A 16586-nucleotide genomic window follows, 5' to 3' on the forward strand; every position below is an offset into this window, starting at 1 on the left:
CAGAGAGAAGACCCACCCTGGGATAGGGAACTCACTCTCTCGGACAGCAGGGGTGTACAGGGCGGTGGGCACCGCAGAGCCGTTGCAGTCCTGACAGAGGGAGGGAAATCTGCATATGTAGGGCGAACATACAATGTGATGGACCAAAATAGCAGAAGACGCAGGAGGATGGGAGAGTTCTGCCTTAGAATTAGACATGGTGCCAGAGGGTTAGGGGACGGAGGCAGAGGGAAGTGTAGTCTGCTGTGTAGAGATACTCACAGCAGATGTCCTGTAGCTTCCAGGCTGTAGAGGAGCAGGTCCTGCAGACAGATGCACCGCTGGATGCGACGACCCATGGCGACGCCAGAGGGACCATAAAAGACGTGCTGGATGCTGCACCAGGAAAAGGAGGGCAAAAGGCCCGCTATTAAAACCGGAAGAGGAGCGGGGCCAACAGCGTAAGCCTGGGGCAGGAAGATGGCGCCGGCTGTAGAGCGGTGTCTGGGAAGAAGTGGGCGGAGACAAGCACACACACCAGGGTAACCAATATTGCGCCAGTTGCGGGCACTGCTATGGGGGGCGGAGCTAGACGCCCTGCAGGAAGAATATACGGGCGGGAGAAAGCCCGCCCGAAGGAGAGCAAATGGGGGCGGAGTTACTGCGCTAGAGTAGGCCCGAGAAGCCGGGGCCTAAATTAGAAACCGGCGACCGCCGTGCCAAAGTAGGCCTAAGAAGCCGGGGACTAAATTGGAACCCGGCGGCCGTCGCGCCGGAGTAGGCCCGAGAAGCCGGGGCCTAGATTAGAAACTGGCGGTTGTCGCGCCGGCGTAGGTCTCTGTTATGGCTGGCAATCAGGCAACACAGCGTGCAGTAATCAGCGCACATACAGAGATCTGGCAATAACCAAAAACAATAGGACGAGCTCTGAGACGTGGAATCTCTGTAGACTGCAGTACCTGAACTATCCTCACACAACTGTAAGCAGCAGTGGATTGCGCCTATCAACTACCTATGCAACTCGGCACTGCCTGAGGAGCTGACTAGCCTGAAGATAGAAATACAAGCCTGACTTACCTCAGAGAAATACCCCAAAGGAATAGGCAGCCCCCCACATATAATGACTGTTAGCAAGATGAAAAGACAAACGTAGGAATGAAATAGATTCAGCAAAGTGAGGCCCGATATTCTAGACAGAGCGAGGATAGCAAAGAGAACTATGCAGTCTACAAAAAACCCTAAAACGAAAACCACGCAAAGGGGCAAAAAGACCCACCGTGCCGAACTAACAGCACGGCGGTGCACCCCTCTGCTTCTCAGAGCTTCCAGCAAAAGTCAATAGCAAGCTGGACAGAAAAAACAGAAAACAAACTAGAAGCACTTATCTAGCAGAGCAGCAGGCCCAAGGAAAGATGCAGAAGCTCAGATCCAACACTGGAACATTGACAAGGAGCAAGGAAGACAGACTCAGGTGGAGCTAAATAGCAAGGCAGCCAACGAGCTCACCAAAACACCTGAGGGAGGAAGCCCAGAGACTGCAATACCACTTGTGACCACAGAAGTGAACTCAGCCACAGAATTCACAACAGTACCCCCCCCTTGAGGAGGGGTCACCGAACCCTCACCAGAACCCCCAGGCCGACCAGGATGAGCCACATGAAAGGCACGAACAAGATCTGGGGCATGGACATCAGAGGCAAAAACCCAGGAATTATCTTCCTGAGCATAACCCTTCCATTTGACCAGATACTGGAGTTTCCGTCTAGAGACACGAGAATCCAAAATCTTCTCCACAATATACTCCAATTCCCCCTCCACCAAAACAGGGGCAGGAGGCTCCACAGATGGAACCATAGGTGCCACGTATCTCCTCAACAACGACCTATGGAATACATTATGTATGGAAAAGGAGTCTGGGAGGGTCAGACGAAAAGACACCGGATTGAGAATCTCAGAAATCCTATACGGACCAATAAAACGAGGTTTAAATTTAGGAGAGGAAACCTTCATAGGTATATGACGAGAAGATAACCAAACCAGATCCCCAACACGAAGTCGGGGTCCCACACGGCGTCTGCGATTAGCGAAAAGCTGAGCCTTCTCCTGGGACAAGGTCAAATTGTCCACTACCTGAGTCCAGATCTGCTGCAACCTGTCCACCACATAATCCACACCAGGACAGTCCGAAGACTCAACCTGTCCTGAAGAGAAACGAGGATGGAACCCAGAATTGCAGAAAAATGGAGAGACCAAGGTAGCCGAGCTGGCCCGATTATTAAGGGCGAACTCAGCCAACGGCAAAAATGACACCCAATCATCCTGGTCAGCGGAAACAAAACATCTCAGATATGTTTCCAAGGTCTGATTGGTTCGTTCGGTCTGGCCATTAGTCTGAGGATGGAAGGCCGAGGAAAAAGATAGGTCAATGCCCATCCTACCACAAAAGGCTCGCCAGAACCTCGAGACAAACTGGGAACCTCTGTCAGAAACAATATTCTCAGGAATGCCATGTAAACGAACCACATGCTGGAAGAACAAAGGCACCAAATCAGAGGAGGAAGGCAATTTAACCAAGGGCACCAGATGGACCATTTTAGAAAAGCGATCACAGACCACCCAAATGACCGACATTTTTTGAGAAACGGGAAGGTCAGAAATGAAATCCATCGAAATATGTGTCCAAGGCCTCTTCGGGACCGGCAAGGGCAAAAGCAACCCACTGGCACGTGAACAGCAGGGCTTAGCCCTAGCACAAATTCCACAGGACTGCACAAAAGCACGCACATCCCGTGACAGAGATGGCCACCAGAAGGATCTAGCAACCAACTCCCTGGTACCAAAGATTCCTGGATGACCGGCCAGCACCGAACAATGAAGTTCAGAGATAACTCTACTAGTCCACCTATCAGGGACGAACAGTTTCTCGGCCGGACAACGATCAGGTTTATTAGCCTGAAATTTCTGCAACACTCTCCGCAAATCAGGGGAGATGGCAGACACAATGACTCCTTCCTTGAGGATACTCGCCGGCTCAGATAACCCCGGAGAGTCGGGCACAAAACTCCTAGACAGAGCATCCGCCTTCACATTTTTAGAGCCCGGAAGGTATGAAATCACAAAATCAAAACGAGCAAAAAATAACGACCAACGGGCCTGTCTAGGATTCAAGCGCTTGGCAGACTCAAGATAAGTAAGGTTCTTATGATCAGTCAAAACCACCACGCGATGCTTAGCACCCTCAAGCCAATGACGCCACTCCTCGAATGCCCACTTCATGGCCAGCAACTCTCGGTTGCCCACATCATAATTACGCTCAGCAGCAGAAAATTTCCTGGAAAAGAAAGCACATGGTTTGAACACTGAGCAACCAGAACCTCTCTGTGACAAAACCGCCCCTGCACCAATCTCAGAAGCATCAACCTCGACCTGGAACGGAAGAGAAACATCAGGTTGACACAACACAGGGGCACAGCAAAAACGACGCTTCAACTCCTGAAAAGCTTCCACGGCAGCAGAAGACCAATTAACCAAATCAGCACCCTTCTTGGTCAAATCGGTCAATGGTCTGGCAATGCTAGAAAAATTACAGATGAAGCGACGATAAAAATTAGCAAAGCCCAGGAATTTCTGCAAACTTTTTAGAGATGTCGGCTGAGTCCAATCCTGGATGGCCTGAACCTTAACCGGATCCATCTCGATAGTAGAAGGGGAAAAGATGAACCCCAAAAATGAAACTTTCTGCACACCGAAGAGACACTTTGATCCCTTCACGAACAAGGAATTAGCATGCAGTACCTGGAAAACCATTCTGACTTGCTTCACATGAGACTCCCAATCATCTGAGAAGATCAAAATGTCATCCAAGTAAACAATCAAGAATTTATCCAGATACTCACGGAAAATGTCATGCATAAAAGACTGAAAAACAGATGGAGCATTGGCAAGTCCGAACGGCATCACCAGATACTCAAAATGACCCTCGGGCGTATTAAATGCCGTTTTCCATTCATCTCCCTGCCTGATTCTCACCAGATTATACGCACCACGAAGATCAATCTTAGTAAACCAACTAGCCCCCTTAATCCGAGCAAACAAGTCAGAAATCAATGGCAAGGGATACTGAGACTTAACAGTGATCTTATTAAGAAGGCGGTAATCAATACACGGTCTTAGCGAACCATCCTTCTTGGCTACAAAAAAGAACCCTGCTCCCAATGGTGACGACGATGGGCGAATATGTCCCTTCTCCAGGGACTCCTTCACATAACTGCGCATAGCGGTGTGTTCAGGTACGGACAAATTAAATAAACGACCCTTAGGGAATTTACTACCAGGAATCAAATCGATAGCACAATCACAATTCCTATGCGGAGGTAGGGCATCAGACTTGGACTCTTCAAATACATCCTGAAAGTCCGACAAGAACTCTGGGATGTCAGAAGGAATGGATGACGAAATAGACAAAAATGGAACATCACCATGTACTCCCTGACAACCCCAGCTGGTTACCGACATAGAGTTCCAATCCAATACTGGATTATGGGTTTGTAGCCATGGCAACCCCAACACGACCACATCATGCAAATTATGCAGTACCAAAAAGCGAATAACTTCCTGATGTGCAGGAGCCATGCACATGGTCAGCTGGGCCCAGTACTGAGGCTTATTCTTGGCCAAAGGTGTAGCATCAATTCCTCTCAACGGAATAGGACACCGCAAAGGCTCCAAGAAAAATCCACAACGTTTAGCATAATCCAAATCCATCAGATTCAGGGCAGCGCCTGAATCCACAAACGCCATGACAGAATATGATGACAAAGAGCACATTAAGGTAATGGACAAAAGGAATTTGGACTGTACAGTACCAATAACGGCAGAGCTATCGAACCGCCTAGTGCGTTTAGGACAATTAGAAATAGCATGAGTAGAATCACCACAATAGAAACACAGTCTGTTCAGACGTCTGTGTTCGTGCCGTTCTACTTTAGTCATAGTCCTGTCGCACTGCATAGGCTCAGGCTTACTCTCAGACAATACCGCCAGATGGTGCACAGATTTACGCTCGCGCAAGCGACGACCGATCTGAATGGCCAAGGACATAGACTCATTCAAACCAGCAGGCATAGGAAATCCCACCATTACATCCTTAAGAGCTTCAGAGAGACCCTTTCTGAACAAAGCCGCTAGTGCAGATTCATTCCACAGAGTGAGTACTGACCATTTCCTAAATTTCTGGCAATATACTTCTACATCATCCTGACCCTGGCATAAAGCCAGCAGATTTTTCTCAGCTTGATCCACTGAATTAGGCTCATCGTAAAGCAATCCCAGCGCCTGGAAAAATGCATCAACATTACTCAATGCAGAATCTCCTGGTGCAAGAGAAAACGCCCAGTCCTGTGGGTCGCCGCGCAAAAAAGAAATAATAATCAAAACCTGTTGAATAGGATTACCAGAAGAATGAGGTTTCAAGGCCAAAAATAGCTTACAATTATTTCTGAAGCTCAGGAACTTAGTTCTGTCACCAAAAAACAAATCAGGAATCGGAATTCTTGGTTCTGGCATCGATTTCTGATCAATAGTATCTTGAATCTTTTGTACATTTACAACGAGATTATCCATTGAGGAGCACAGAGCCTGAATATCCATGTCCACAGCTGTGTCCTGAAGCACTCTAATGTCTAGGGGAAAAAAAAGACTGAAGACAGAGCTAAGAAAAAAAAATGATGTCAGGATTTCTTTTTTCCCTCTATTGGAAATCATTGGTAGGGCTCCTTGTACTGTTATGGCTGGCAATCAGGCAACACAGCGTGCAGTAATCAGCGCACATACAGAGATCTGGCAATAACCAAAAACAATAGGACGAGCTCTGAGACGTGGAATCTCTGTAGACTGCAGTACCTGAACTATCCTCACACAACTGTAAGCAGCAGTGGATTGCGCCTATCAACTACCTATGCAACTCGGCACTGCCTGAGGAGCTGACTAGCCTGAAGATAGAAATACAAGCCTGACTTACCTCAGAGAAATACCCCAAAGGAATAGGCAGCCCCCCACATATAATGACTGTTAGCAAGATGAAAAGACAAACGTAGGAATGAAATAGATTCAGCAAAGTGAGGCCCGATATTCTAGACAGAGCGAGGATAGCAAAGAGAACTATGCAGTCTACAAAAAACCCTAAAACGAAAACCACGCAAAGGGGCAAAAAGACCCACCGTGCCGAACTAACAGCACGGCGGTGCACCCCTCTGCTTCTCAGAGCTTCCAGCAAAAGTCAATAGCAAGCTGGACAGAAAAAACAGAAAACAAACTAGAAGCACTTATCTAGCAGAGCAGCAGGCCCAAGGAAAGATGCAGAAGCTCAGATCCAACACTGGAACATTGACAAGGAGCAAGGAAGACAGACTCAGGTGGAGCTAAATAGCAAGGCAGCCAACGAGCTCACCAAAACACCTGAGGGAGGAAGCCCAGAGACTGCAATACCACTTGTGACCACAGAAGTGAACTCAGCCACAGAATTCACAACAGGTCTCCTAGGTCAGACGCCGGCGACCGCCTGAATGAGAGGAGGCGAATAAGCCATGGCCGTAGCGAACATCTCGCCTGTGCCACTGAAAAAGGTAGCCCCTCAAATAGCATCGGAGCCCGCGTCCAGACTGGGGGGGAAGGGGGTTGGGGGGAGTTAAGAAGGCCTGAGCAGGGCAAAAGAGCTGCTGAAAATTCTGGTATTTCCCCTAGGAAAAAGCCCCCCACCTCCCTAGAGGGAATCCCTAAATTAAAGGTCCTGAAGGAAATAGATGGGACACCTTCTAAATACTCACCTTCTTCATCTGTATATCTTCTTCTGGAAAAAAAACCTGAGGAAAAGGAAATATACCTCATTATTCCGGATGCAAAAAGACGTCCTGAACTTGCTGGTGGACGTCCTCGTCTCCTCCAACCGACAGGCTCTGGTGGGCGAGTGGGTGGAGGACGGAGCCAGGACCGGACTTCTGAGCACGCTTGTGTGCTAGGATCATGGTCCTGCTGAGGGATCTATGAGGATACGGGGTGGCAGTACACGCCGTACTCATAGTCCGTATTGTGGGATTACAGGTGTGACTGTTCACCCTGTATCCATCCATCTAGAAAACCTGAAAGAAAACGACGCACATTGAGGTAGATAAGGGTCTAATGAAAGACCCGTGTCCACCTCCTACTGACACTAAGCTAAACTGAATATCCTACTTCCTGTCGGTGGGGTGTACACTGCAGAGGAGGAGCTAACTTTTTTATTTGCATAGTGTCAGCCTCCTAGTGGCAGCAGCATACACCCATGGTTCCTGTGTCCCCCAATGAGAGGCGATAGAGAAAAATAGACAAATACATATTTTTCAAAGGTTTTATGGACTGATGAGATGACAGTGACTTTTGTAGGACCAGATGGATGGGCCGTGACTGGATCAGTAGCGGGCACAGACCTCTAAATTCCCACTCAGATGCCAACAAGGTGGAGGTGGGGTACTGCTATGGACTTGTATTCTTATACATGAGATAGTTGGACGTTTTCAGATTGAATATGGACTCAAAATCAACTCCCAAACCTACTGCCAGTTTTTAGCAGATACTTTCTTCCAGAAATCCATGCTTTTTCTGCAGGACAAAGCTCCATCACAGCATCGAGGTCTCCACTGCTTGGCTGCCAACAAAGGCCCTAACCGGACCTAAACCTTACTGAGAACTTGTGGGACCTTCCTATATGAAAGATTTACAGAAAAGGAAAACAGTCATCTCTGATCAGTGTCTGGGAGACTGTAGTTGGTGATGCCCAAAATGTGGATCGTCAATAGATGAAGAAACTGATGAACTGGATGGAGCTTATAGCTGCTACTGAAAAAGAAGGATGTCTATATTGGTCACTGATATTTTTTATGGAGATGTCAGAAATATATTTTTTGCACATTTTAGTTGATTGGTTATTATTCTCACTTTAACAGATGAAAATAAACAATTGAGATTTTTTTTTTTAGCTTTTCATTTACTTGCATAATAATCCCGCACATTAATAGTTGCCCAAACATTCTGTACACATCGATATTCTCCTAATGAAGACAAAACCTCACTTTCACTTTCTTAAATATTCAGGTTTCAGATTTATTAACCTTTCAGATTGACCGGCAGCGCTGGAGTTATTCAATAATAAATTAATCATCAAAAATACAAAATTGTCTAATAATTGTGCACAAAGTGTATACACGGGTGAGGTGATGGACTGAAAGGAAACACGAAGGAGACGTAGGTGGTTTGAGGATTTTACAATAACACATAGTCCCATATTTACAAATTCTGATTACAATATTAACACGTATAGGCGTGAAGGACGAGCCATCTACGAGGAGAGGACATCCCTCCCCGTTTATTAACAGTCTTTTCTCCGATAGGATAAAATCTTCATTTATCTTAGTACTTAGACCTCGCACTCAATAGACCGGCTATTGTTCCAGAAGATAATGCCACCATACTGGACAGTGGAGATCCACAGAGTGTCCATCACGATATCTAGTCTAGGTGGAGCACCACACTGGTTAAGGTCGGCCTCAAGGTGTATCCGTCCTAAGGCCCATCACAATCCAGGTTCAGGAATCACACTTGACTGCCTAGCCTTCGGAGGAGGTGTTGGTGGCTTTGCTTCTTGTCTTTTTGGCAATAGTGGAGGTATCTAGAGACGATCAGAAAGGACACAATGTGAAGTATAAATACCTGTATAGCAATCGTGCGATGGAAAAATGCAGTCACCTGGAATAACTTATGGTCACTTACCTCTGTGGAAAGTCGCTGACTCCCCTCATTGGATCTGCTTTTAGGAGGTGGTGGAGGAGGTGACTCCATCATTTGTAAAGCAGCATCGCCATGCGTAGATAGTGATGGGAAACCTGTTCGAGTAATGGATGATAAATTACATGACGAAATAAAGATTTTTGGTACACAATGTAAAATCTCTCTCGTAGACTTTATTGTGGAACCCTGGGATGTCCTAAAGCTGTCCCTGGGGTGAAAAAAACCAATACCGGTACTGCAGAAGGAGGAATAGAAATGCCTCAGGTTACGATCTGTGTAACTGCCACTTGTAGTACCCTTCTGCTAAGAGCTACATCCTTAGATACAAAGATAAGATCTCCACAAATTTGCGGACAGTAGACTGAGCAGTGGCCCAATGGAATAGAAGAACCGACTCTTTGACACACAAGAGCCAGGAGGCTTCTATCTTACTGGGCAAAACAGTCTGGCAGGGGTAGTCTAGCTTAGCCCGACCTTCCGCATTGACAGATTGAAACCAGAGTAGAATGGTAGGCCTAGAAATGGTTTGACATCTACCAGAGCATACAGAGATGACCCACAAGGCATCCACACGTCTGGACGGAGCTGTGAGAGACCGGTAGAACTGTACAGCTCTGACGACATCAGATTCTGTAAGAATCTCTCCAGGAAATGAGAGGCAAAGTGCCTAATGGAAGGAAAGCAATCTTCTCATGAAGGTGGAAAGTGGAGAATCACGCTAAGGGAAAGGAGTGAGCCTAATCAAGGCTAAGACTGGTCTACTACTCAGATCAATGTCTGCCTCCGAAGGACATTAAGCTAAATAACTGGGTGTCAGCTGCCCAAGTGTAGCCTGGTGGGTAAGAGTCAGATTTTTTTCGAAGATGTATTCTTAGTGTTAGCTTCCAGGTGGGAGCATATTAACCCATGGTTCCTGTGTGCCTCACTGAAGCGTTCCCAGGAAAGGTGCTTAATCTTCTTCTGAGTTTTTACGCTAATGCCTCCTGGAAGAAGTTCAGCAAAATAGCTCTTCCCCAGGAGGAAGAAAGCTCCCTCTAGTGTCTTTCTTGGACACCCTTTATAGCCTGTCTCCTGCTCCAATAGGCAAAATAACTCTCCGATTCTGGCAGCCATGATCAATGGGGGAGTCCCTCCTTTGATAAGGTCCCTGGGTTTCTGGGTGATATGACCAGGACCTGAGGAACCCCTGGGAACCTAGTATGAACTGCCTGCGTAATAAGCTTGCTGAAAACGCCCCCCATACACATCCCAACTTATATCCAAGGATTTTTTCAGACAATCTAATGTGTGTGGGGCTCCCCGAAAATGATAGCAGGGGATAAAAGAGTCTGGCATGTCCAATTTTGGACTGCCGATCCTTTTGTTCTTTAAGAAGAGCAAGGTTTTCTGTATATGAAGGAGTCAAGCTAGATCGTGGACAGCCGAACCATCATTTGACCGATAGCTATCTAAAGAGTAGGGGGCACAAAAAAAATAAAAATTAAAGAAATTTCTATAAACGCTAACGTTTAAAAATGAAAAAATTATGAATGTCTGATAGTCCTATACTTACTATGGGTTCTTGGAGTTTGCGGAGTGATCGGGGTAGGAATAAGAGGCGTGATCCCGGGATTTGTAGAGCTGGTGTGGAGAGTGAGACGGTTATCCGAAAGCTGAAGGCTCTTTGGTCTCGTTTTGGCAGACAAGCTCTGGGAATACATCAGAAGAAGAACAGAGTAGATAAAGTAGATAAGGTGGCAATAACCTTGACATGACCCATGGTCCTTCCTGTTGACCCAACACAGATCTCCTGTTGCCCCCAATCCCATCACTTCTCACCTCTCTTTCCCCCCGGCGCTCTGTGATCGTTTGAGATTGGCTGACGTTACGCTTCAGTTTCATCGGTTTGATATCACCATCGTCTCTGTCATTGTGATCTTCATTCCGGGAAATTAGGGAACCACGACGAGGAGGTACTGGTTCTGGGAGTGAGCTAAGAACAAGTAAGGAATTCTTTAAATATGGAGATGTCAACCTGGTAATCATCACCATCGATTCATGCAGCACTCAATGTCAAGCAGCTGCTGCAAAAGCAAGCATTATTTTAGGAGGTGCTAAGAAAATATAAAATTATGGACCCAAGTCTTTTTTTTCAACCTAGGTAACTATATAAGATCAAAATGTAATACTACTCCACTTTAAACCCTTTTATGAGACAGATGTTGGGCCCAACTTTAAGTTGTGTTCTGGCACAGAAAACTGGAAATTCCTCAATTCTGCAGGAACCCTATTGTCCATAGCAAAGCAACATAATGGTGGTCTTTGTGACCATAAATCTCAAGATGTTGGCATTTATGTGATTTACCCATGGGACTGCTTTCAAAGCAGCATCCTCTTCTGTGCAGGCAGCGCAGGTGCACATGTTGGAGATTTTGATGGAGTCCCCATAAATGCATTAAAACCATCTCAGTGAGCCAATCAAATCAATGTTCTCTACTAAAGAGAGTCATAAACCTACCCTTCTGAGCCCGGTCTGGAGCTCCCACTTCCTGAAGAAGAAGACGACGACACAGTGGACAATCTTCGTAGAGTGGCAGATGTGATATATGGAACAACCACAGAGCCGGCACGGCTCAGCTTCCTGTCTGTGAGGCTGGAAGGCTGAAGTAGAGTAAGGAATGGCTGTGTTAGACTATTATGGTCTATTCTGAGGTTTCTCCAACATTCCCGAACCTACTGGACTCTTACCAAAGTGATTGTCCCATACAGCTTTTCCACCTTTCTCCTCAGGTCTTGGAAACAGGACACAAGTCTGTCATGAAGAGGCCTGAGGTTCTCGGTCAACTTCTCCCCATGGATCCTGATTCCTTGAGCCAGAAGAGGCATCTGGATGGATACAAAGCAGAAGACAAGAAATAAAAATTGAATGATGCGGTGAGAATAATGAAGAAGTGATAAAAGGACCCCAAAAAAGCGTAGAAACATCTACTGTTGACACCACCTGGACTCGTACCTGCAGCGCAATCAGCTGTTTGAGGAGCTCAATCTTGTCCTGGTCTCCAGGATGTTCTTGAACGTAGCGCTCTGTAAAGAAAGCCTAGGAGAGAGGAGGAGGTGTAATGAAGAAACAAACAGAGGAGGACATACGAGGACACTACAAATGTCAAGACTGACAGGAGTACAACCAGTTTACAGAAAATAAATAATCTGCATAAAATGCTGAGTCACTTTGTAAATACATTACTTTTCTGTGTACATTCTGTGTAATGTTCTCCAGAGCTGCATTCACAATTCTGCACGTTTCTGAGCTGAAATCTGCCAGAAGTTTATACTGAGTTTTGAGTTTGTTCTGGTGATTTGCATTCTAAGAACCAAGCCCTGAACTTGTCCGGCTGCATTATAGTGGCTGTTTAGAATGTGTTTAACGAGCTTGAGTACAATAACAATTAGCAGAACAGCGAGTGCAGCTCTGGAGTAAAAGAGACTGGTCCAGAGAAAGCTGCAGGGTTATTCACAGTGGTTAACCAGCTACAATGAAAAATCACTATATATATTTTCACCTCATGTGATTAAGCTGGTTTGGTCCCCGTTAGTCTCTGTATAAAGCCACGAGCACTGAGATCCCATTATATATGACCACTGCAACTGGTCAACACAAAGACAGTGTACTAAGACCAGAGGGGGACCATGGACCTGCTATCTCGAAATCCACAACAATTCTAGTATATGTGAATATATCTTTCAAATGCTTTAACCCAGGATCAGTAATGTAATGTATGTGACTGCACCAGCAGAATAGTGAGTGCAGCTCTGGGGTATAATACAGGATGTAACTAAGGATCAGTAATGTAATGTATGTACACAGTGACTGCACCAGCAGAATAGTGAGTGCAGCTCTGGGGTATAATACAGGATGTAACTCAGGATCAGTAATGTAATGTATGGACACAGTGACTGCACCAGCAGAATAGTGAGTGCAGCTCTGGGGTATAATACAGGATGTAACTCAGGATCAGTAATGTAATGTATGTACACAGTGACTGCACCAGCAGAATAGTGAGTGCAGCTCTGGGGTATAATACAGGATGTAACTAAGGATCAGTAATGTAATGTATGTACACAGTGACTGCACCAGCAGAATAGTGAGTGCAGCTCTGGGGTATAATACAGGATGTAACTCAGGATCAGTAATGTAATGTATGGACACAGTGACTGCACCAGCAGAATAGTGAGTGCAGCTCTGGGGTATAATACAGGATGTAACTCAGGATCAGTAATGTAATGTATGTACACAGTGACTGCACCAGCAGAATAGTGAGTGCAGCTCTGGGGTATAATACAGGATGTAACTCAGGATCAGTAATGTAATGTATGGACACAGTGACTGCACCAGCAGAATAGTGAGTGCAGCTCTGGGGTAGAATACAGGATGTAACTCAGGATCAGTAATGTAATGTGTGTACACAGTGACTGCACCAGCAGAATAGTGAGTGCAGCTCTGGGGTATAATACAGGATGTAACTCAGGATCAGTAATGTATGTACACAGTGACTGCACCAGCAGAATAGTGAGTGAAGCTCTGGAGTATAATACAGGATGTAACTCGGGATCAGTAATGTAATGTATGTACACAGTGACTGCACCAGCAGAATAGTGAGTGCAGCTCTGGGGTATAATACAGGATGTAACTCAGGATCAGTAATGTAATGTATGTACACAGTGACTGCACCAGCAGAATAGTGAGTGCAGCTCTGGAGTATAATACAGGATGTAACTAAGGATCAGTAATGTATGTACACAGTGACTGCACCAGCAGAATAGTGAGTGCAGCTCTGGAGTATAATACAGGATGTAACTAAGGATCAGTAATGTATGTACACAGTGACTGCACCAGCAGAATAGTGAGTGCAGCTCTGGGGTATAATACAGGATGTTACTCAGGATCAGTACAGGATCAGTAAGTTACACACATGGATATTGGTGGAACATGCAGAGATCTGGATATTAATGGCTGTAACCACCTTCTCATAGTTGGAGAATCCGCCCATGACGGCAGGGTCCACAATCCCATTGAGCAGCATAGAGAGTGGGTGCAGGGGAAGGCTGGGGTCCGCGCGGTGCTGCTGGACCTGGTGACTGATCTTCTCATTTGTCAGCTCCATGGTCTCGATGGCGTTCTGTAATGGGCTGATCTCCTCCTGTGGGAACAGTAGACACATGGCTGCCGGCATCAGCCGCACTGAGCGCCCTCATCTCCAGTGTACGACCACTGATATACAATCTGAACACTGGGAAGAAGCCGTCCTGCTGGGAGCAGCGTAAGATACTGACAGGTTTGCTGCCTGTGAATGGAAACAGCTGTGTTCTCATTCACCGACACCAAGATGTCTGCAAAATAGTGAAGAACTAAGGTTTCAAGATGGTAGTTATTTTTTTTAGGTCCTTGCTGAAAATGTAATGTGAGGACATATATACGTCCGTCTCCTTACTGTGTGCAAATGTTTGACTTCAAACCACTTCAGCATGCCGGGCAGCTTGTACGCGGTGGTGAACGTCGTCCTCTCGATCCACATGGTCTGTGGGGTAAAGGAGGAGGCAGGCAGGGCAGGGGTTAATCGGGGGTTTATGAGAATACCAACATATAATGATAGAAACATCATATCTGCCCGTACTACCCCGCAAAAGAGCTATGCAGGCCACCACAGTCAATCGAGGGGGGAACGCAGACCACCACAGGTCAACAGAGGGGGAATGCTGTCCGCCATAGTCAATAGAGGGGGCACACCGGTCGCAACAGGTCAACAGAGATGGAGCACAGGCCGCCAAACGTCTATAGAGAGGGAGTGCAGAACGCCACAGGTCAATAGAGAGGGAGCGCAGAACGCCACAGGTCAATAGAGGGGGAACGCAGACCGCCACAGGTCAATAGACAGGGAACGCAGACCGCCACAGGTCAATAGAGGGGGAACGCAGACCGCCACAGGTCAATAGAGGGGGAGCGCAGACCGCCACAGGTCAATAGAGGGGGAGCGCAGACCGCCACAGGTCAATAGAGGGGGCACGCCGGCTGCCACAGGTCAATAGAGGGGGAACGCCGACTGCCACAGGTCAATAGAGGGGGAACGCCGGCTGCCACAGGTCAATAGAAGGGGTACATCGGCTGCCACAGGTCAATAGAAGGGGCACGCCGGCTGCTACAGGTCAATAGAAGGGGCACGCCGGCTGCCACAGGTCAATAGAGGGGGCACGCCGGCTGCCACAGGTCAATAGAGGGGGAACGCAGGCTGCCACAGGTCAATAGAAGGGGCACGCCGGCTGCCACAGGTCAATAGAAGGGGCACGTCGGCTGCCACAGGTCAATAGAAGGGGCACGCCGGCTGCCACAGGTCAATAGAAGGGGCACGCTGGATGCCACAGGTCAATAGAGGGGACAAGCTGGCCGCCACAGGTCAGTAGAAGGGGCACGCCGGCTGCCACAGGTCAATAGAAGGGGTACGCCGGGTGCCACAGGTCAATAGAGGGGACACGCTGGCCGCCACAGGTCAATAGAAGGGGCACGCCGGCTGCCACAGGTCAATAGAAGGGGCACGCCGGCTCCCACAGGTCAATAGAGGGGACACGCTGGCCACCACAGGTCAATAGAAGGGGCACGCCGGCTGCCACAGGTCAATAGAGGGGGCACGTCGGATGCCACAGGTCAATAGAGGGGACACAGCGGGCGCCAGAGTCAATAGAGGGGCACTCCGGATGCCACAGTCAGCAGAAGGGGCACTCTGGATGCCACAGTTAATGCTTCTGGTGACACAGTCATTGCGGGGGGTTGGTTTAAACGGATGACACATTCCAAGATTCTTACAGCAAATTCGTTGTCAGGATCTTTCTCCCCTTTTCGGAACGGCCTGGAATAGGAAAAACTGTGCACCTCGTTGAAGCGATAGTAACTGTAGGAGAAGAAGGGAGACTGGTTACCCATGGCCCCGGGGGCAGACACCACATCCTTACAGAACCGGCTCCTTGTGTCTGTGGTAGGAGGGAACCAGAGCCCACCTGAGGATCTGGTCGGGCACCAGCTTGTCCTTATATCGGGGAGGGAGGTTCATTAGTGGCTTCACACTGAAGCACTGCACATCTGAAGAATTACTTAAGGAAATAAAGCAGAATGAGGTTCAGAGGAGTTAGAGCTCCTTCTTAGCTGATACAGAGCTCCGAATCCTGTGTAGTGCCCATAAATGATGAAATTCTGGTGACATGCTGCCACCACTAGGGGAGAGATTTATCGCATACAGCTCCCTTTGAGCTCAAAAATTAATGTCTACAGTAAGCTCACTAGCTCCCTCTTGTGGCAGATGCAGGCAGCAACAATTTCATTATTGAGCTTATGACTTTGTAGCGTATTTGGACACACAATGTGAAGATCCCGTTGCATCTAGCGGTCGATGTAATGGCGTTGCAAACATCACAGGCAAAATAAGACATTGCAATTGATCGGCTGCCCGTATAAAACACCGTTGTCCGGGTCGTCCATACTCTCGGCATAGCCGTCATTCACTAACAGATGACATCCTGAGTGGAGGACCCCCAGGGGTATTAGAGGTAGGATACATTGCTTGGGCGAGGATCTGATGTCATCTCCTGGCGGGGAGCTGCTGGAGAGCTTCTCTGCGTTGGGGAACTGGGTCAGAAGCCAAAGGTTAAAATCTTCAAGTCGTTCGTATTCCCTCCCCCGATATACAAAGACCTTGTTCTGTAGGAGGGAGAGAGCGAGGAGTTTAGAGGAGTAAGGAGTTTATGGGGGGGTGGATGAATAA

General features: G+C 47.4%; 1 protein-coding gene across 2 annotated transcripts in view; it reads right to left on the minus strand.

Moving 5' to 3' along the window:
* Positions 1-8260: 8260 nt before the first annotated feature.
* Positions 8261-16586, minus strand: part of DOCK5 (dedicator of cytokinesis 5) — a 130955-nt gene continuing 122629 nt past the window's right edge. Inside the window, exons 41-52 of one of the 2 annotated variants that reach the window (XM_069767028.1) lie at positions 16381-16522; positions 15826-15907; positions 15635-15719; positions 14268-14354; positions 13800-13976; positions 11792-11875; positions 11527-11664; positions 11297-11439; positions 10618-10771; positions 10352-10487; positions 8782-8894; positions 8261-8680 (exon numbers count right to left, since the gene is read on the minus strand). In XM_069767028.1, the coding sequence (XP_069623129.1) occupies positions 8585-8680; positions 8782-8894; positions 10352-10487; positions 10618-10771; positions 11297-11439; positions 11527-11664; positions 11792-11875; positions 13800-13976; positions 14268-14354; positions 15635-15719; positions 15826-15907; positions 16381-16522 (1437 nt within the window). In that variant the 3' untranslated portion in view covers positions 8261-8584. The remainder of the gene's footprint in view (positions 8681-8781; positions 8895-10351; positions 10488-10617; positions 10772-11296; positions 11440-11526; positions 11665-11791; positions 11876-13799; positions 13977-14267; positions 14355-15634; positions 15720-15825; positions 15908-16380; positions 16523-16586) is intronic. The other variant, XM_069767030.1, reaches the window with a different exon arrangement.

This window comes from Ranitomeya imitator, chromosome 4 (assembly GCF_032444005.1).
Source record: "Ranitomeya imitator isolate aRanImi1 chromosome 4, aRanImi1.pri, whole genome shotgun sequence".
In the NCBI taxonomy this organism is placed as follows: Eukaryota; Metazoa; Chordata; class Amphibia; order Anura; family Dendrobatidae; genus Ranitomeya; species Ranitomeya imitator.